Below are 21,585 nucleotides of genomic sequence, written 5' to 3'. Positions count from 1 at the left end.
AAAAGACAATTTAAATTAGTGATGGCCCATTTGAAGCTCAGGTGCATGTGTCAAAAAAATCAACACACTGCTTCAGAAACACTGCCGAGGGTTGGTTCGTCTGAACAGTCAAGTGATCAGTGATGTCCAAAACTTCCTGATTCAGTGGTTTATGAGGAATTGAATCATTGGCGGGATGTGTGCTGTGTTTCGATGGTGATTTTGTGTGAGAGACAGTCAACCTAAGTTAAAACACAAAACTCATGAAAGTCTAGAAAATAACATATTCAGGAACCAGACATCATTATCTTACACTTTCAAAAATAAGTCCAGAACAACAACTCTGACCCAGGGTCCATGACGAGGGTAATCAGCAAACTGAACAAATTAGACCTTATCAGATTATTGACTGATCACCACACTAAATTTCCTGGGATCAACATAGAAATTGTTGTGATCAGCTGTCAAATTCAGCACTGAGACACTCACACTTTGAAGCTGGATTTAAGAAAAAAGTGCTTAAAGTTTGTAGAGGAAGTATAGCACTATTATGTGCTAGTAGCGAGAGTGACATCACCAGGTTGGCTGGTTGCTGCTAATATAACTGCATTAGTTTAAGTTAGCTAACTAGAGAGTACGATGCCGAAGTATAGCAACAATAAAGTCATCTTTATCTCTATGTCTGTCAGGGTTCATGGGTTGTTGACCCAGTGTTTCAGTTTGTTCATATTCACTGTTTATTTTCCATGTGTTTCCTGTCTTACTGTGTTAACCACCTGTCTACGTGTGTTATAACACAGGAAGCAGAACAAGAGATAAGTTAGATTAAGTTAAGCTGTGTACTCACCAGTCTCTTATCATCATCATCATTAGCCTGTGTATTTAAGCCCTCAGTTTCCCTCAGTTCATTGTCTTGTTATCGTCAATCCCACGTGCCAGTTTTCCAGTTGAGTTAGCTCACCCTTCAGCCAGTCAGTCTCATGTTTTGTTCATCCTGCCTTTACATTAAAAAAAATGTGCACATCCTTCACCAACCTCTGTTTGGGTCCTCTCTTCTCCACATCCACACCACAACGCCTTACAATGTCTACTTTAAGCCAATCTTCTGAGCTGTTTTCTTTTCCCAATAGCAACTAGATCTGAAAAAGAAAGTGTTACACACATTGAGTCTGCAACACTGTCCAAAGAAATAATCAGCTTGTGTGTAAATAAAGTTTAGGTAGTTGTGGTGGCATATAAAGCCATATAAAGCCATTCCTTTCAGATGTACATTTACTATAATGTTTTTTTTTGTTTGTAACACTTCAAAGACACCTTGAACCAGTGTCCAGTCGATAGCACGTTCGCCTTCAGTACACCCAACCGAGCCACTGACTTGGACAATCACCGGGTCTGGACATGGTGTCTGCAGAAATGCTGCACAAATGCTCAAGCACGGCGGACAGCACCTGGTCAACGAAATTGCAAAATTACCTCTTTTCATGTGTCACACACACATGAAAGTCATGAAGTCATGCATGTATAACATTTAAATCTCCAGTTTATTAGAATGTATGAACTGAAAATTAGGGCCATGGACTCAGATAACGAATGACACAATAAATGATAATGAATGACAGAAACTTTTAGGAATAATAATTTCTGATATTAGGAAACATTTCATGAAAATAGCAACAATAAAACAGTAAACATATAAAATATCTGTTACTCACTGGGACAATGTTACACATTCACACACAAACACACCACTTATAGACCTCATATAACAGATCCACGATTGATGTTCCTCACTGCACCTCACAGTCTTGACGTCAGTCTGTTTTTTAGCTCTTAGTAAACAGGAGTCCTGCCAGGCTTCATGTGGGGCTGGATCGAACGTGTTACTCCTGCTTTTCATTGGAGATATAAGCAGACTGGAATATCTTTCTGACCCACACTCACACATGCTGCAACTGGATTGAATGCTATCGCTACAGCAGATATAGTAAGTGGAAATAAGTGTGTGTGTGTGTGTGTGTGTGTGTGTGTGTGTGTGTGTTGTTTTTTTATTAGTTTGGGGGTTTTTTTTGCTTCTTTGGGGGCATCCTATTTAAAGTAGATTCATCAGCTTTTTTAGTATTTTTTTAGTGAAAATGTCATATACACACACACACACACACACATATGTGTGTGTGTGTGTATGACATTTTTTCATGCCTTTAACTACTACATTATTTTATATTTGGATTTCAATTATTTTACTAGTTGCATTGTTTTTGACTAATAGACACAATTATTTTAATCTACTGTGTTACTGATTTGTCACTAATGAATGGATGAATGGATGAATTATATTAAAGTAAAGGCAACAACTTTGTTGACCTATTCTTGGATTTTTGAAAACATTTTATTTACAGATACATGTATATAAAATATGCAACATACATTCAACATGTGCCAATTTCAGCTCTTCGGCATGATAAAGTGATATGAAGCTTAACACACTTTTCTGATTCTTACAATGTTGGCATGTTGATGTACAGGATACAAAATATTGGACAACAAACATTTTTTTTGTTTGCTTTTTATTCCCAGATGACGAAAGTGGCAGTTATCTGGACATGTACTTTAGTCATCTGCCTGTTTGTTGACTACTGTTATGCGCAGAAGGTAAAACTCATAGCCACTCACTTGTTCCACTGATTTTCTGTAACACATATTTTACCAGGAAACATTTGTTGTGTATTTCCCCTTCAGCTGAATATCCACTGGGGCCCTCAGTCCATGATGTACTTGAAGGGCAAACGTGAGTTTAACCACAACACAGACGCTTTTTCTCTCTATATCGGGGATGTCAAACTCATTTTAGTTCTAATTTAAACTTTTTAAAAAACAATCATCCCAACTTTTTAATAATATGTCTCAATTTTCTGCACTCAGTTTACTGTTATTGCATATGCATTACATTTTGTATAATTTTGTAACACAAATCTTCACAATGTATTTTGGAATAATAAAAAGAACATCTTATGATTCAAGCTTGTTGAGATAGGGTTGTTTAAAATAAGTAAATCTGGTTATACATGTCACTTCCTATAATTCTCATTTCGCTTGTGCGCCCCAGAACCATATGTTTATTAAAACATATCAGTAACACACTTGATCTCCCGTAGAAGCTCTTGAGTTCAGCTGTTAGTTGTGTTAGCTTTGACTTTTTTATTTTACAGTACATCTGAGAATCATACATGTAAGAAGATCAGTGTTAGCACAAAGTGTCTTCTCCAATTTTTGTTGTCAGATGGCAGGAGGTTTGTCTCAGAGGACAACAACAGTGTTTTGAAGCAGTGCCTCCTTGGCTGGTATGCAGTGATCCGAGGTACAGTATGGCATGATTTTATCTCATTCTGTTTCTGAAAGACTTATTAACATAGTATCCTTAAGCAAAGTTATTCTAAAGGGATATATAAGGAAGAGATGAGGTAGGTGAAATGGGTACTAAAAAAGAAATGGATTCCTCATACCAACTTGAGAATAACAGAAAAGAAAACCAAAAAGTACAAAAAATAAACAGAGAATAACTTGTTTCCATTCAAAATGGAATAAAATTGCATTCACGTAACCCAACTTTGAAGTGCCTTATCAATGGGCCAAAAAATATCAACAACTCTACCCCCCACCACTCCCCACGCCCAATTTATCTCACGTGCTGGGAAATTCCTGTGTTACAGTAGCCATAAATAGACAGATACATGTATAGATAAGTAAAAAATGAAAAAAAAAATCAGGTCTCAGACAGTCATAGTTTAATATGATACAATAAAGAGATTAAATAGAAAATGAAAGATTTTCTGAAATTGTCAGTGGAGTTGAAATAGATGAAAGTGCTCAGCTGCGTGTGCAGTAATTGGTCGCAGGATGGCCTAAATCCATTAATTATCCACATCCATTCACCACAGCCACAGTCATTTGGAGGACCTCTGCCTCAAGTGATGAAGAAATCCAAACAACATGTTGGTTTCAAATTGCAACAGCAAAGACAAGCTCCCTCTGTGCATTCTAACAGTTTAATATTGAAGCCATAGAAACGTTCCTTCACAGGACGATAAAGTCTAAGTCAGCCCTTACTGAATATGACTGAAGAAGTTTTGTAGATCCTACAGAGAGAGTGTAGAGTGTTACTTACCATGTGGTCATGTTCCATGGGATGTTTACATGGGATGTCAGCCATTATAGAAACAAATAAAATACTGAGATTCCCTCCCATTCTTTGTTGTGGTCAAAAAAACAGAGGAAAAAATGTAGCTGTCGATGAAGTCATTAAAAAAAGCAAAAGGCAAAAAACAAACAAAAAAAAACCCCTCAAGAATGGGAGCTTCAAAACTTCACAGCTTCAAGACTTCAACTTCAAAAGTTTGCCACTCAGCACCAGGTAAAAAAAAAGTGAAGAGCTGAATTACAACTTACTTCCGCAGTCATAATCAATTTTTGGATAATTTAGTTAAATTCAGTTCTTTCTATATAGTGCCAAATCACTGCAGTAGTAACCTCAAAGAAGCAGCCTAAAGATGAAATATCATTCCAAAATACACAACATGTATTTCACTCATGTAGTAGCACCACAGTGCAGTGGTTTACACATTTGGCTGAACAGCAAAAGCTCCAAAGAGGAGATCCAAATCCGGAGAGGATTGTGTCTGGAGGGACATTTTTGTCAGTTCATGTAAGTCTGCCATATCAAATATGGAGCTCTACCCGCTGTGGTGACCCACTGTGAACAGCTGAAGTAGTTTTATTTGTTCATAGGCTGCAGCCTGTAAGCATTCACAGTGAGGACAGTTCCCCCATATTCAGTGTTATGATAAAGTGGACATATTATAATAGTTCTACTATATATGTAAGTTATGCTTTAAGTAATCTTTATGCAGAAAACTGAACCAGAGGACAAGTTTCTGAGAGTTAACAGCTCGCGTGATAGGCAGCTCACAGCTTAATAGTAGTCGTAGTAAGCAAGTCTCAGCTTCAACTGTGAAAGGAAGCCTTCGAGCTGTAGGTTTGACAGGATGAGATGCAGCAAGAAAGCCATTACTAAGACATCAGAATAAGACAAAGAGGCTTCTCTGGGCCATGAAACACCATCATTGGACTACTGAAGACTGGAAGATATTATGGACTAGAATCCATTTTGGTCTATAAACTGATCGTCGAATGAGGAGTTCTTTTGGTATGGTGATCCATCCAGTGAGTCTGTGAGGGCTTGTGGTCAGTGAGCTTCTCTCTTTTGCTCTTCTGTGCTTCTCTCTTTTTATGTTTCGTTAGTAGAGCTAAATCTGTCGTGGACTTCTGATAGCCTAGTGGAAGAAAATTGAGTGGGTTATAGGATCAATTTAGATAAACGTGTTCATTCCCTGGACCTCTGACTGTAGTTACTGTCAATGGTGCTCATCAAAAGCTGGAATAATCCTACTGATATTACTGACTATTGCTATATGCTACTATTTTTGAGTATTCATGTGCATCTGCGTGTATGGATGTCTGTGTGTTTGTGCATTTGTATGTCAAAAAATATGTGCCCCGGTGTCTGTCACATGTGGAAAAAGCTACTCACAGACATAACATCATGTACTGCTATTTACATGACCAGTGATATTTATTTTGACTCTTTTTCTTCAACTGGTCTTTCTGAGTTAACTGCAGTTATTACTGTTAGCTCCATAAATATTTGGATACAGGCAACTTTTTTATCATTTTGGTTCTGTACATTACCACAATTAATTCTAAATGAAACAACCAAGATGCAGTTGAAGTGCAAACTTTTTGCTTTAATTCAGTGGGCTGAACAAAAAGATTGCATAATAACGTGAGGTACTAAAGGATTTTTAAGACAATCCCTTTATTTCAGGGGCTCAAAAGTAATTGGACAAATTAAATAACTGACAATAAAATGTTAATTTCTAATACTTAGTTGAAAGTCCTTCACTGGCAATGACAGCCTGAAGTCCTGAAATCATGGACATCACCAGATGCTGGGTTTCCTCCTTTTCAACTGCAGCAGTTTTCAGTTGCTCTTTCTTTGTGGGCCTTTCTGTGTGAAGTTTAGTCTTGAACAAGTGAAATGCTCAAATGGGTTAAGATCAGGTGACTGACTTGGCCATTCAAGAATATTCCACTTCTTTGCTTTAATAAACTCCTGGGTTGCTTTGGCTGTAGGTTTTGGTTCATTGTCCATCTGCATTATGAAACCCAATCAATTTGACTGCATTTAGCTGGATTTGAGCAGACAGTATGTCTCTGAACACCTCCGAATTCATTCAGCCACTTCTGTCCTGTGTCACATCATCAATAAACACGAGTGTCCTAGAGCAACTGACAGCCATACACGCTCAAACCATCAGGCTGCCTCTGCCATGTTTTACAGATGATGTAGTTCTCTTTGGATCATGAGCTGTTCCACGCCTTCTCCAAACTTTTTTCTTGCCATCATTCTGGTAGAGGCTGATCTTGGTTTCATGTGTACCAAGAATGTTTTTTCCAGAACTGGCTTTATTAGATGTTTTTTGTTTGTTTGTTTTTTAGCAAAGTCGAATATAGCCTTTCTGTTCTTGAGGCTTATGAGTGGCTTGCACCTTGCAGTGAACTCTCTGTATTTACCTTCATGCAGTCTTCTCTTTATGGTAGACTTGGATATTGATACACCGACCTCCTGGAGAGTGTTGATCATTTGGTTGGCTGTTGTGAAGAGATTTCTCTTCAAAATTGGAACAAATGAAAATGAATTGAACTGAAATGATGAGATACAGTGGGGCAAAAAAGTATTTAGTCAGCCACCGATTATGCAAGTTCCCTCACTTAAAATGATGACAGAGGTCAGTAATTTGCACCAGAGGTACACTTCAACTGTGAGAGACAGAATGTGAAAAAAAATCCATGAATTCACATGGTAGGATTTGTAAAGAATTTATTCGTAAATTAGGGTGGAAAATAAGTATTTGGTCACCTCAAACAAGGAAAATCTCTGGCTCTCACAGACCTGTAACGTCTTCTGTAAGAAGCTTTTCTGTCCCCCACTCGTTACCTGTATGAATGGCACCTGTTTGAACTCATCATCTGTATAAAAGACACCTGTCCACAGCCTCAAACAGTCAGACTCCAAACTCCGCCATGGCCAAGACCAAAGAGCTTTCGAAGGACACCAGGAAAAGTATTGTAGACCTGCACCAGACTGGGAAGAGTGAATCTACAATAGGCAAGCAGCTTGGTGTGAAAAAATCAACTGTGGGAGCAATCATCAGAAAATGGAAGACATACAAGACCACTGATAATCTCCCTCGATCTGGGGCTCCACGCAAGATCTCATCCCGTGGGGTCAAAATGATCATGAGAACGGTGAGCAAAGATCCCAGAACCACACGGGGGGACCTGGTGAATGACCTGCAGAGAGCTGGGACCAAAGTAACAAAGGTCACCATCAGTAACACACTACAACGGCAGGGAATCAAATCCCGCAGTGCCAGACGTGTTCCGCTGCTGAAGCCAGTGCATGTCCAGGCCCGTCTGAAGTTTGCCAGAGAGCACATGGACGATACAGCAGAGGATTGGGAGAATGTCATGTGGTCAGATGAAACCAAAGTAGAACTTTTTGGTATAAACTCAACTCGTCGTGTTTGGAGGAAGAAGAATACTGAGTTGCATCCCAAGAACACCATACCTACTGTGAAGCATGGGGGTGGGAACATCATGCTATGGGGCTGTTTTTCTGCCAAGGGGACAGGACGACTGATCCGTGTTAAGGACAGAATGAATGGGGCCATGTATCGTGAGATTTTGAGCCAAAACCTCCTTCCATCAGTGAGAACTTTGAAGATGAAACGAGGCTGGGTCTTCCAACATGACAATGATCCAAAACACACCGCCCGGGCAACAAAGGAGTGGCTCCGTAAGAAGCATTTGAAAGTCCTGGAGTGGCCTAGCCAGTCTCCAGACCTCAACCCCATAGAAAATCTGTGGCGGGAGTTGAAAGTCCGTGTTGCTCGGCGACAGCCCCAAAACATCACTGCTCTCGAGAAGATCTGCATGGAGGAATGGGCCAAAATACCAGCTACTGTGTGTGCAAACCTGGTAAAGACCTATAGTAAACGTTTGACCTCTGTTATTGCCAACAAAGGATATGTTACAAAGTATTGAGTTGTATTTTTGTTATTGACCAAATACTTATTTTCCACCCTGATTTACGAATAAATTCTTTACAAATCCTACCATGTGGATTCATGGATCTTTTTTTCACATTCTGTCTCTCACAGTTGAAGTGTACCTCTGGTGCAAATTACTGACCTCTGTCATCATTTTAAGTGGGGGAACTTGCACAATCAGTGGCTGACTAAATACTTTTTGCCCCACTGTATTCTAACCAGCAGCTCTGTGTCAGCTAGCTTTAGTAAGTATATCATGTTTAACACATTTTGCAACAAACACTCCATACTGTCTTATCCGGCAAGATCATATATACCTTTTAAACAGTGGTATGCCGGCGTCATTGGCATCCATCCATTGCTCTTAGACTCTCCATTACATTCTTTTACAGTATTTAGCTCAATGGTTGATCGTCCCAGTTCCTGTGAAATCATATTTTCCTGGGCACTGAAACTGACCAGGAACCTGCTGGAAAACTGGAAAGACAATATTTATTGCTTACACTACTATCAGACTCAAAAGAGGCAAGCTGAGCTACTCTCTATAGTTCTGCTGTATTCGGTTTGCTGTCCATAACTCGGCAAGCACGTTATTGTCAGTACACTGTAAAGCATTCTCCTGACAAATTATCCTTCTCAGTTTGCAGCATTTAATGGCCTCAAGTTCCAGTTAAATAAACTGTAGTTGGCATTACTGTGTGTAGGTTTCCCCTGGCTAATATATGCTCCCTCCCTCCTTGAACCCAAACCAAACTGCTCCTAACAATACTCAGAATGTTAATGGTTTGACTCCCTGCTCCTCCACTCTGGTAAGAGTCCTTGAGCAAAAGAATCCCAAATTACTCTCTAAACATCCGTCATTGTGTGTGATAAGTAAAACAGGTTGCACACACAAGTAAATTTTGTGCTTGCAACCATTAATGGTAGAAATCATTCCACACATGTAGGCCAGGTGAATCATCTTTCCTTACAGTGTTCAGTGTCCTGAAATCTATATACAATCTTCTGCTGCTGACCTTTTGTCTCACAAGGCCCATGGGTATAAATCAAGGATTACGATTCTCTCTAATGGCTTTCACCAGCATACCTGCAGGGCATTTCAATCCATCATCCATCATTATGATGTATGAAAATTATGCAGTTTCTATATTACTTAAAATCAGGTGTGTTGGTTATTTTGCTCTCCTCTTCTTACAGCTTCTGGTTCTCACATGTAGTAACATCTAAATGAGAAATTCCGTCTCGAGTTATGGAAGTCGTGTACATCAGGCTCATGCACACAGCACTACAGAGAGGTGATCGGGATGTGGTTTAAAAAATGCGTAGAGACTCTGACATTCATTACCCGATTATTGTTGTGGCCACTTCCACGTTGCTAGTCTCTGGCAATTCTTTAACCATGGTCTGATGCGTTCCTCCTCCTGAGGCCCATAGCTCCAGATTGGTATCTTAATTTCAGAGAACTTGTGTGCATGCACGCACACAGACACACCTGCACACACTGGGTCACTGTAGCAGGTCTTCTGCTAATCAGCAGGTTGTTGGTTTGGTCCAGTCTGCAGGCCAAACATCTTTGGACAAAATACAAACCCCACGTTGTTCTCCGATCTTGGAGTATGAATGTATGTGAATGTTAGATAGAAAGAGCACAGAAAAAACACTTGTATGAATGGGTGTGAATAAGGCAAGTTGTATAAAAGTGCTCTGAGTGCTCAGGTAGAGTAGAAAAGCACTATATAAGAATCAGTCCATTTATACACACAGACAGTAGCCTAAATGTAAACCCGTGAAAATAAAGGTTTTTAAGTTTGGGTTGTTTTTTCTTCAGTCTAGACGCAGCTCTTTCCTGTTTGAAGAGAGCAGCACAACCTGAAAAGGGCATCCATAGAGGCAGTGACACCATTTGTCCTCCAGAGGCTGTGTGCAAAGTTCAAACTCTTTATGAAATATCACACCCACGGTTGCTGGTGCAGGGAATCTGAAGGCCAGGCTACCATGAGACAAAAACCTACAGGGCCTTTCTAAACTTATCCAGAGTAACCTGAAAACAAATAGTTTCATTATGGCAACTCCCATGATCGTGGCTTTTTATTTCTGGACTGAGAAACTAAGAACATTGAAACAGAAGTCTTAATGTGAACGGTAATAATTTACTGTACTCAGAAGCAGTAATAAGTTCATTTATTCCAATGAATTTCTATCATTATGCAACACATTTTACACACTTCAGAAACTGTTACTGTAGAGGTATAAAAAAGCTGATTTAAACGACTTACACTTCAAGTTGGTTTATAATCAAATGTACTGTAAAAAGTTTCATTGTTGCTATATTCTTGAAAAAGAGTGTACTGATGTGCATAAATATAATAAAGTCTGGTTGACATGGCAGTTTAAACACCTCCCTTTTTGTGTGTGCTTGCATGTGTGTGTACGTAGGCATCCAGAAACTGCAGTCGCTGGACTTCAAAAGACCCAGTCACATTCTGAGCTCAGAGAAAGTCCTCATACACTACCTCCAGAAGAGATGAGACACACCAGCTCGGACTGTGTACACGCAATCCAAACTGACAGTTCATCGAGAAAAAGGCCTAAAAACCATTTCACTTCAGTGGATACACAGTGACGTGGTACTACAACAAGAATCTAGCATGCCAGCTCTGGTAAAGCCAGTGAATTATTAGATAATTATGTGTATATTTGAATTGTTCATGCATGATAGCTTTCTATAGATGCATAGATATAGATAAATACAGAAAATGCTTGAAATAAAGCTGTTTGTGTAAATATCATGGCTGCAGTTTATCATTTTGCCCAGAAGAGGCCAGCAACATATTGTAGGAAAACTAAAGGCCGTCATCTAAGGATCATCAATGAATATCTATTATGTATTTCCAGAAATTATTTAGTGTTCGAAGAAAACATTCCTATAAAAAAGGAAGCAATGAAACATTATGGAAATACCTCAGTAGACATCAGAATCAGAATCAGAATACTTTATTAATCCCTAGGGAAATTATGTGGGTTACTGAATAAATATAACCACATCTGCCATAGACAGCAACATTAATAAGTAAGAAAGAGCGTGTGCAAAAAGATGTAACTATAGCAGTGTTTACGGAGTATTAGATTGTGTTGTACAGGGAGATGGCCACAGGCAGGAATGATTTCCTTTGTCGTTCAGTGGTGCTTTTTGGTAATCTCAGTCTCTCACTGAACGTGCTCCTGTGGCTAGTCAGCATGTTATGCAGTGGGTGGGACGTATTGTCCAACTTTGTGTTATCTTGGACAACATTTGCCTCTCTGACACCACCCTAAGAGAGTCCAGCTCCATCCCCAAAACGTTACTGGCCTTGCGGATCAGTTTATTGAGTCTGTTGGCATCAGCAACCCTTAACCTGCTTCCCCAGCATGCAACAGCATAGAGGACAGCACTGACCACAACAGACTCATGGAAAATCCTGAGCATTGTCCGACAGATGTTGAAGGACCTCAGCCACCTCAGAAAATAGAGTGGACCCTGGCCCTTCCTGTAAAGTGCAGTAGTGTTTTTAACCCAGTCCAGTTTATTGTCTATGTGTACTCCAAGGTATTTATAGTCCTCCACAATGTCCACGTTGTGGAGGATTATAAATACTAAATATTGAAACGGGGTCAAGGTTTTCCTGGTCGTCCTACAATCCACAATCAATTCCTTGATCTTTGCCACGTTGAGCTGCAGATAATTCTGCTCGCACCACGTGACAAAGGACTCACCCAGCTTATCACCCAGGAGGGTCGGCCTGATGGTGTTGAATGCACTGGAAAAGTCAAAAAACATGACCCTAACAGTGCTCGCCAACTGGTCCAGATGGGTGTAGACACGATTGAGCAGGTAGATGATGGCGTCCTTAGTTCCTAGATGGGGCTGGTAAGCAAATTGAAGGGGATCCTGATGTGGTCTTACTATGGGTCGGAGCTAGTCCAGGATGAGTCTTTCCAGGGTCTTCATGATGTAATGATGACAGGATGACAGGCCTGTAATCCTGGGGGCCACTGGGACATGGCAACTTTGGTACAGGGACGACGCATTAGTGGAAAATTGTGCATAAAGTGAAAATAATTGTTCTACAGAAAAATGTTCCCAATCAGTATTAAATGGGATAATATTACTGCTTCATACTTTGAGTTCATTTGAAATAATTTGAATTCTGTTTAATGTCAAGCTTAATATATATAAATCATATGTTTACAGTGGCCCCATATCACCGAAAAAAAAACTGTTGTCATGTTGACAGAGCTGCCTTCCCTTCTTCATCATCCTCACAGTTTTTCTTGCTGATGTACCGGGTGGGCCATTTATATGGATACACCGTAATAACATGGGAATGGTTGGTGATATTAAAGTCCTGTTTGTGGCACATTAGTATATGTGAGGGGGCAAACTCCTCAAACATCTTGAGGAGTTTGCCCCCTCACATATACACATAAAATGTGTTCAATGTGCTGCCCATTGTGTTGGATTGTCAATGCCACCCTCTTCTCCCACTCTTCACACACTGATAGCAACACCGCAGGAGAAATGGTAAATGGTAAATGGCCTGTATTTATATAGCGCTTTACTAGTCCCTAAGGACCCCAAAGCGCTTTACATATCCAGTCATCCACCCATTCACACACACATTCACACACTGAGAAATGCCAGCACAGACATCCAGAATCCGTAGTTTCAGGTGCTGCACATCTCGTATCTTCACATCATAGACAATTGCCTTCAGATGACCCCAAAGATAAAAGTCTAAGGGGGTCAGATCGGGAGACCTTGGGGACCATTCAAATGGCCCACGACGACCAATCCACTTTCCAGGAAACTGCTCATCTAGGAATGCTCGGACCTGGCACCCATAATGTGGTGGTGCACCATCTTGCTGGAAAACGAGGGAAAGACATCGTCATGTAGCAATTTCAAATATCCAGTGGCCTTGAGGTTGATTGGTTTCAACATAACTTCTCTTTGTTCACAGCCATTGACATGTCAAAGAGGTTAACACGTGAGGAGCGAATCGAAATTGTGTTGATATCTGGTGAATGCAGTAACCGGGTCATTGCAGCAGATTTCAATGCAAGACACCCTACGAGATGTGCAGCACCTGAAACTACGGATTCTGGATGTCTGTGCTGGCATTTCTCAGTGTGTGAATGTGTGTGTGAATGGGTGGATGACTGGATATGTAAAGCGCTTTGGGGTCCTTAGGGACTAGTAAAGCACTATATAAATACAGGCCATTTACCATTTACCATTTCTCCTGCGGTGTTGCTATCAGTGTGTGAAGAGTGGGAGAAGAGTGTTGCATTGACAATCCAACACAATGGGCAGCACATTGAACACATTTTATAAGTGGTCACCAGATATCAACACAATTTCGATCCGCTCCTCACGTGTTAACCTCTTCGACATGTCAATGGCTGTGAACAAAGAGAAACTTGTAAATAACTCGTGAAAGAATAAAGTTACATTGAAACCAAGCACATCATTGTTTTTCTTGTGACATTACCAATAAGTTTGATGTGTCACATGGCCCTCTTCCTATTGAAAAAACAAAACTTGTATCCAAGATGGCCGACTTCTAAATGGCCACCATGGTCACCACCCATCTTGAGGAGTTTGCCCCCTCACATATACTAATGTGCCACAAACAGGACTTTAATATCACCAACCATTCCCATGTTATTACGGTGTATCCATATAAATGGCCCGCCCTGTACTAAAGGGGTTATTGATAACTTTTTCACACTCCACCTTTTCTACATCAACCATATTCACCAAGACAAAACTCACCTGTTACAACAGTGGTTCTTAACCTGGGTTCGATCGAACCCTAGGGGTTCGGTGAGTCGGTCTCAGGGGTTCGGCAGAGCCTCCACCACGGCTCATTTTGTGCACCAGTAAAAAACATATCTATGTCTTGAATTTGAAAAAAATCATATTTTATTTTTCACTAAAGAGGGGTTCAGTGAATGCGCATATGCAACTGGCGGGGTTCGGTACCTCCAACAAGGTTAAGAACCACTGTGTTACAATGATAAATCACCGAAGCTCATCAGCTGCTGGTCTCCACTCAGTTTGCCATCACAGACCAGAGGTTTATCCACAGCACACATGCCATCAGAAACAACTGCTGGTCTCTGTGGGAGTTTTTAATATCACAATGGGGATTGTCTTATCTAGATAATTATAGCAACTAATTTTGAACACGTAACCTGTTCTATATCAGACCAGCCTCATTTTCACAAATTCCTTTTCGAGTGACACATGAAGTGCAATATAGATTATTATTGATGTAATCATTTTTATACCCGCAGCCTGTTAGAAAATATGGTATATCAATTGAGGGAAGCCAAGTCTGGTTTACACTCCTGGTGATGCAGATAAGATAGATTACAAGATTACGTTATTTATCACAAATAAAACAGATAAATGTCTCAGCAGGTAGAGCATCTATTAATCAGAATGGTTCAATCACTGGTTGCTTCAGTCTTTTAAAAGAAGCTGTACCATTAATTAATTCTTAGATTGATCATAATTTCAGATTTATCTCTTTTAATGGACTATGTACCAGTGGTCTTTAAGGTGACAGTAATTATACCTTTACCTTATAAACCCATCACTTGACCCTGCACATCAGGTTAAGTTGTAGGTTACAGATAAAGCTTTGGCACAAATTTCAGCTGAAGCATAAAGGATTGAAATGAGCTGTAATACTCCATGAAGCACATCAAAGTCCGCTCTCAGTGTTCCTCTTTGGATCTTAATCAGTTCACCGTACTCAACCACTTCATGGTTCAAACACTTAACATTCCACATAATGATCAGTGGAACAACTCCAGCTTTAACACTCTGTTTTCTCCATAGCTCCTCTGGGACTAATAGCATCAGCTGGTGAAGATTTTCCACTGCCAAGAGTATGGAAATGCAAAGATAAAACACTTTGCACTAAAATTGGACACATTTCCTAATAAAATTAATTTTAGCTCATAACTGTGACCTAAAGACCTAGACAAATTCTTAATTCATCTGAAAACCTGATGCTTATCCTTGCTTAGCCTTTACAATAATGGATTACACAGCAGTGGGGAATAGATTTCATCACAACAGATGTCTTTTTGAAAGTGCCGTAACTAAGTTTAAGGATATAATTCATCCACTGTTATCTTCAAATGCTTGTGCCAACACGGTGCAGAAGAGCTACTCCCACGTAGGTCGATTATCTTGCTAATATTTTTACTTCTTCACTGCATACTGTCAGGTTCAATTTATGAGAGAAGATGAAGAAACTCAAAGTATTTATTTTCCTCAATTTATTAAGCAGTTGAAGATTCTAATTAATAATGGCGCCATGGCTCTTCCTCCATTGTGCAAACCAAATGAACAAAACAGCACCACATCCAGGCAGTAAACATTTTTCCTATGTGACGAACAAAATATTAATATGATTGGTTAAAAGGTTGGGGAAAGACTGCAGTTTAAACTTGATCCCCCTTATTTGGCGTGGGTCCATCTCTTGGGTCATCTTACGCCTTCTGGACATCTCCCTGTAATAAGGCCTCCTGTAGTTCACCATGACAACCATCTCTTATCCTCCAGTCAGCCATATCCGGTCGTTAAGTCATGAGGTATGAATCCTGCTTTCAGGTCCAAACTACTCTGCGTCTATTAAGGCTGTTGTGTTTTTAATACAACTGTTGTGTTTTGTTTCTTATATATATATATATATATATATATATATATATATATATATATATATATATATATATATATATATATATATATAAAATCACTATTCATTTTAAAGCTCAGTTTTTAAAACCTTACAATATAGCTACAGCTCAGCCCATGCAGCAGTATATTAATGACTAACCTCGTATTGTGGATGGATTATCTCAGTTGTTCTTCCGACTGAAGTTTGGTCCATTCACAGCATCCTGCCATGCAATTGCATTTGTCCCTAACCATCGGGAACTCTTGCGTTAACTTTTGTCGAGTGGAAAAAAGTTAGCACTGTTTATATTATACTAACAGCTGTGATCTCTCAGTCAGAACATGCTATATCATGTTTAGGTGGAAACTAGCGAGCTAACTTCCTACTAACTTCTAACTCCATTAAATTTCATACATTTTGTTTTCATGGATGCCTGGATGTTAAACTTAATTGTTACACCTGGTAAAGCAGCAATGCTGATCGTTTTATTAAAGATGAAAGACTTTAGACAGTTTGTAACTCTCAGTGATACAGCAGTGTTCGTTTGATTTTGGGACCTGGAGCGAAGTTTGGACCCAGAAACGGCTAATAACGTCAGACTTAAAGACTGGATAGAAGGGGAGGGCAGAGAGAGAGAGGGTGCTCCCCCTAACGCCATGATTAATAGACATGTTTTCCTGTAGAGGTGTCAGTGTACCACAGTATCTAAGCTGTTCCTAGGACTACCCTCTTCTGGACAGAGAGCTCCAATGTTGTTCCCGGGATCTGCTGGAGCCACTCATCTAACTTGGGAGTCACCTCATCTAGTCCTCCAATTACCACTGGGACCACTGTTACCTTCACCCTCCACATCTTCTTGAGCCCTTCTCTTAGCTCTTGGTATACCTCCAATATATACAGTGGGGCAAAAAAGTATTTAGTCAGCCACCGATTGTGCAAGTTCCCTCACTTAAAATGATGACAGAGGTCAGTAATTTGCACCAGAGGTACACTTCAACTGTGAGAGACAGAATGTGAAAAAAAAAATCCATGAATTCACATGGTAGGATTTGTAAAGAATTTATTCGTAAATTAGGGTGGAAAATAAGTATTTGGTCACCTCAAACAAGGAAAATCTCTGGCTCTCACAGACCTGTAACGTCTTCTGTAAGAAGCTTTTCTGTCCCCCACTCGTTACCTGTATGAATGGCACCTGTTTGAACTCATCATCTGTATAAAAGACACCTGTCCACAGCCTCAAACAGTCAGACTCCAAACTCCGCCATGGCCAAGACCAAAGAGCTTTCGAAGGACACCAGGAAAAGTATTGTAGACCTGCACCAGACTGGGAAGAGTGAATCTACAATAGGCAAGCAGCTTGGTGTGAAAAAATCAACTGTGGGAGCAATCATCAGAAAATGGAAGACATACAAGACCACTGATAATCTCCCTCGATCTGGGGCTCCACGCAAGATCTCATCCCGTGGGGTCAAAATGATCATGAGAACGGTGAGCAAAGATCCCAGAACCACACGGGGGGACCTGGTGAATGACCTGCAGAGAGCTGGGACCAAAGTAACAAAGGTCACCATCAGTAACACACTACAACGGCAGGGAATCAAATCCCGCAGTGCCAGACGTGTTCCACTGCTGAAGCCAGTGCATGTCCAGGCCAGTCTGAAGTTTGCCAGAGAGCACATGGATGATACAGCAGAGGATTGGGAGAATGTCATTGTGGTGGGGCGTGGTCTGCGGTGCCGTGCGGACGCACCTGCACGGCATCCGCAATCATGCCCGCCGTGTTATAACACGGGGACTCAGAGGTTGGTGTGTGTGTGGTGTGACATGAATTAAATAAAGTTGGCTCTGAACGTTGCTCCGTGGTCCCGCCGTGCCTTATTCACGCCACAGTCATGTGGTCAGATGAAACCAAAGTAGAACTTTTTGGTATAAACTCAACTCGTCGTGTTTGGAGGAAGAAGAATACTGAGTTGCATCCCAAGAACACCATACCTACTGTGAAGCATGGGGGTGGAAACATCATGCTATGGGGCTGTTTTTCTGCCAAGGGGACAGGACGACTGATCCGTGTTAAGGACAGAATGAATGGGGCCATGTATCGTGAGATTTTGAGCCAAAACCTCCTTCCATCAGTGAGAACTTTGAAGATGAAACGAGGCTGGGTCTTCCAACATGACAATGATCCAAAACACACCGCCCGGGCAACAAAGGAGTGGCTCCGTAAGAAGCATTTGAAAGTCCTGGAGTGGCCTAGCCAGTCTCCAGACCTCAACCCCATAGAAAATCTGTGGTGGGAGTTGAAAGTCCGTGTTGCTCGGTGACAGCCCCAAAACATCACTGCTCTCGAGAAGATCTGCATGGAGGAATGGGCCAAAATACCAGCTACTGTGTGTGCAAACCTGGTAAAGACATATAGTAAACGTTTGACCTCTGTTATTGCCAACAAAGGTTATGTTACAAAGTATTGAGTTGTATTTTTGTTATTGACCAAATACTTATTTTCCACCCTGATTTACGAATAAATTCTTTACAAATCCTACCATGTGGATTCATGGATTTTTTTTTCACATTCTGTCTCTCACAGTTGAAGTGTACCTCTGGTGCAAATTACTGACCTCTGTCATCATTTTAAGTGGGGGAACTTGCACAATCGGTGGCTGACTAAATACTTTTTTGCCCCACTGTATATATGATGTGTATGTATGTGTATCTATACACGTCTTTGCTCTAAAAGATCTGAGAGTCTCATTAGCAGATACAGCCTGCCCTGTACTTTTGTTTTAGATGGCCTTTGAATTGTTAGTCCAATCCAGTTTATTGGTCAGGTGGTTATATGAGTCCGTTTTGCCAATGCCCATTCCCAGCATGTTTGTCTTTCTAAAAATCCACCACCAGTTCTTGATTTTGTGTTAACCTGGAATCGGCGCTGATACCAGTTGATGAAGTCCTTTGGTCAGTTTGAAAAAGTAAGTAAGATGAAACCACCCCTATTGCAACAATGATCATAAATTTATATCACCATGTTGACAAATGACACTCAAAACAATAATCAAAAATACACATTTCACTTTTTCAAGATAGATCAGGTCGAGAGGGAAGCAGAAGCTGCAATAAATATAACAGTTATATAGAGATATTTTAAGCAGCCTAAAAGGACTGAATTGATTATAATGTATGTACAATAACACAGAGCCATAAAGACTTGCAAACTTGCAAAACAGATCATTTCTTTATTTTACACACAGCCCCTTCTTAAATCCTGTTGACTGCAGGCTATCAGCATAAGCAAAGATATAATACATAAAAAACACAAACACTGGAAATTAGTTTTGGGCACAACACATTGTGCACGCGCCAACGCATTCTTTAAAGCTGTGAAGGAACGAAGTGCACGCGGAGACCACCTCTTAACAATGAAAACTCCGCCTACCTTTGCTTTCCGCAGTAACCTGACATTCCACTGAAGTCGTGGTTCAGAGCGCGCCACCTACGCAGACGTCAAGGCCACGTCGACTAAAACAAACAAAAAGACGCTCAAAAATTGTTTCCTGACTTTTTTCTCAGTCTGAAGCAGAATTTTGACACAGTGCACTATGTTAGATTCGTCTTCTAGCGAAGACACTGGTGGGGAGTCCGACTTAGAGCCTCAGAGGAAACCGGACGCCTCTTCCTCTGCAGAGAAACGGGAAACGGGACCCCCGGGCAGCCAGCAGCTGCGCTCCGCGACACCTGGAAGCCTCGCCGGCAAAAGTACGAAAGTGAACAGCGCTACAGATGAAGAACAGGAAAAGAGGAAACGTGAGTCCATTCAGAAGGAGGAAGAGGAGAGGAAAATAAAACTGCAGATTTATGTGTTCGTCCTCCGGTGCATAGCCTACCCGTTCAACGCCAAGCAGCCCACCGACATGTCCCGTCGGCAGCAGAAGGTGAGTTATTGCTGCACACCTGTTGAGTGTCTGCTATGCAAAAACCACTGTCTACCACTGGAAATGTGTTAACTGGAAGCAATTGGTCTTACCAGTCTAAAAAGTCAACACAAACGAGAAAACTGCATCGTTTTTGTGATCACTAGAACCAACCGGTCAATTCGGTTTATATTTAATCCGCAGTTAATCGTCAATTTTAACCAAATATACCCAGAAACGACGGGACATCCTGTGAAGGTTCGCAGAATGTTACAGGGTTTTCGTAGCAGCGTTCCCAGACCGGAGCTTGGGAAAGTTCTCTTGGCATCAGGGGAGCAAAAATGACCGTACGGAGGATGTTTTACGAACTTTTACCGGACCTCCAGTTTCACCGTTCGGGTTAACGCCGTCCTCCGTCGTGGTTCTTCTTTCCTCTCACCGCATCTGCTCTGAGCAGCGGCTTCAGGTATTGCTACGCTCGGGGAGATTAGTTGTGTTAACCGGTATTACAAGTCTAACAAGATCACGATTACACGGTCATACCCTGAAAGCATACAGTGCCACAACTTGGAATATTTCACAAGTCGTTTTCAGCAGATAATCAATTCATTTCTCATCATTTTGCGGCAGGAGTTGACGCATCTGCAGGGGAGAAGCAACCTGCTAGTCTGCAAGTCATAAACTCACAAAAAAGAGAAAAGAGAGACACAAGAGAAAGAGTTTATGCTTAAACTTTTTTTTTTTTTTTTTTTACAAAAATGTTGTTTTACGAGTTGCAGCTCATTAAAAGCTGTGGTTGCAAGAGATATTTTTTCTGTTTAGGCAGATTTATGAACCCATTCGTAATATATCTGCTTTACAGCACAGAATTTAAGGAAATCTGTTTGGTTGTCTATTTCTTTTTTGTAACATTGTTACAAATGCATATACATCTTACACTGTTGGTAAGCCTGTTTAGTTCCACTTAAATGGTCCTACATTTGTAAGGAAAATGACTTTTTGTGGATAGTGCAGCAGAGCTGAATAAGTTGCCTCCAGGAAAGATTTGCCTTCTCTGTCAATGCCAAACAGCTTATTCAGCTGTTAACTCTTGTTTGGTGTCCTTTATTGGACTGAATGATTGAAATCTGAAGAAACACCACATGATGGCAACTATGCTAATAACAAAAGACTACTAATGTGGCACTCAGATAATTGTTAATAGTTGAATGACCAATGTTGACGTCTATGATACCTGTTTAAGACTTTAATGTTGTTCAAACGAGAGCTTTACACATCTCTTGAAAATTCTCCAAAAATGTTGTTCAGAGTGATGACGATGAACTTCAGCTGTTAGTGAGGGAAGGAGTGATGAAGTTCTCCGTAAGCTCGAAGAGGCCAAGATGACACTGTTGGTATCAATATTTAACACACTTAGATATTTTTAGTATTGAATAACTATTCAACTATATCAAACTATTGTTTTGTATTTCTTTTTTTTCTTTTTTTCATTAAAAATAAATTAAAATTAGGATAAGAAATCTATTTTAGCTTCTGTGATGTTATGGGCCTCGCTCTGTTAGTGCCTTTACAACATTAGAGAATGTGGGACTTGTTGGTTGACTTATACTAGATCTCCGTGAGGGCTCTGTACACTGGTGCACACTTTCCTGCATGTTTCTCACACAGCACGCTGGTGTTCTCGGTTGGCTTTTGCTATTGGTTGCGACTGGTTTGCAAACTATGAATTGGCACACTACCACTAGGATGTACTAGTGTAACTAGGTTGATTGTACTAAGAGTATGACACATTCAAGGAGC

The 21,585-nt window shown here is 40.6% G+C and overlaps 2 protein-coding genes across 4 annotated transcripts in view; both read left to right on the top strand.

Annotated features, from left to right (window-relative positions):
* Nucleotides 1–2,553: 2,553 nt before the first annotated feature.
* LOC146570293 (spexin prohormone 2-like) lies at nucleotides 2,554–10,797 on the top strand. Its single transcript, XM_085281159.1, has 4 exons — nucleotides 2,554–2,628; nucleotides 2,716–2,764; nucleotides 3,257–3,334; nucleotides 10,581–10,797. The coding sequence occupies exons 1-4, from the start codon at nucleotides 2,554–2,556 to the stop codon at nucleotides 10,670–10,672; spliced, it is 294 nt and encodes a 97-aa protein (XP_085137285.1). The 3' UTR covers nucleotides 10,673–10,797.
* An 8,538-nt stretch (nucleotides 10,798–19,335) lies between these two features.
* The window catches only part of cadps2 (Ca++-dependent secretion activator 2), a 184,743-nt gene continuing 182,493 nt past the window's right edge, over nucleotides 19,336–21,585 (top strand). For all 3 annotated transcript variants that reach the window (XM_085283227.1, XM_085283229.1, XM_085283226.1), the window contains exon 1: nucleotides 19,336–19,806. In XM_085283227.1, the coding sequence (XP_085139353.1) occupies nucleotides 19,474–19,806 (333 nt within the window). In that variant the 5' untranslated portion in view covers nucleotides 19,336–19,473. The remainder of the gene's footprint in view (nucleotides 19,807–21,585) is intronic.

This window comes from Mchenga conophoros, linkage group LG7 (assembly GCF_057382185.1).
Source record: "Mchenga conophoros isolate Kocher_MC1m ecotype Shallow Benthic linkage group LG7, M_conophoros_male_GT1.1, whole genome shotgun sequence".
NCBI classification, from domain to species: Eukaryota; Metazoa; Chordata; class Actinopteri; order Cichliformes; family Cichlidae; genus Mchenga; species Mchenga conophoros.
Note: the sequence above shows the minus strand (reverse complement) of the source record. Positions and strands in the feature narration are given on the sequence as shown.

Excerpts from the sequence above, each read along its gene's own strand:
- LOC146570293 (XM_085281159.1), top strand. The coding sequence starts at position 2,554 with ATGACGAAAGTGGCAGTTATCTGGACATGTACTTTAGTCATCTGCCTG. Across the intron at positions 2,629-2,715 it reads ACTACTGTTATGCGCAGAAG|CTGAATATCCACTGGGGCCC; the intron begins GTAAAACTCATA and ends TTTCCCCTTCAG. Across the intron at positions 3,335-10,580 it reads CTGGTATGCAGTGATCCGAG|GCATCCAGAAACTGCAGTCG; the intron begins GTACAGTATGGC and ends GTGTGTACGTAG.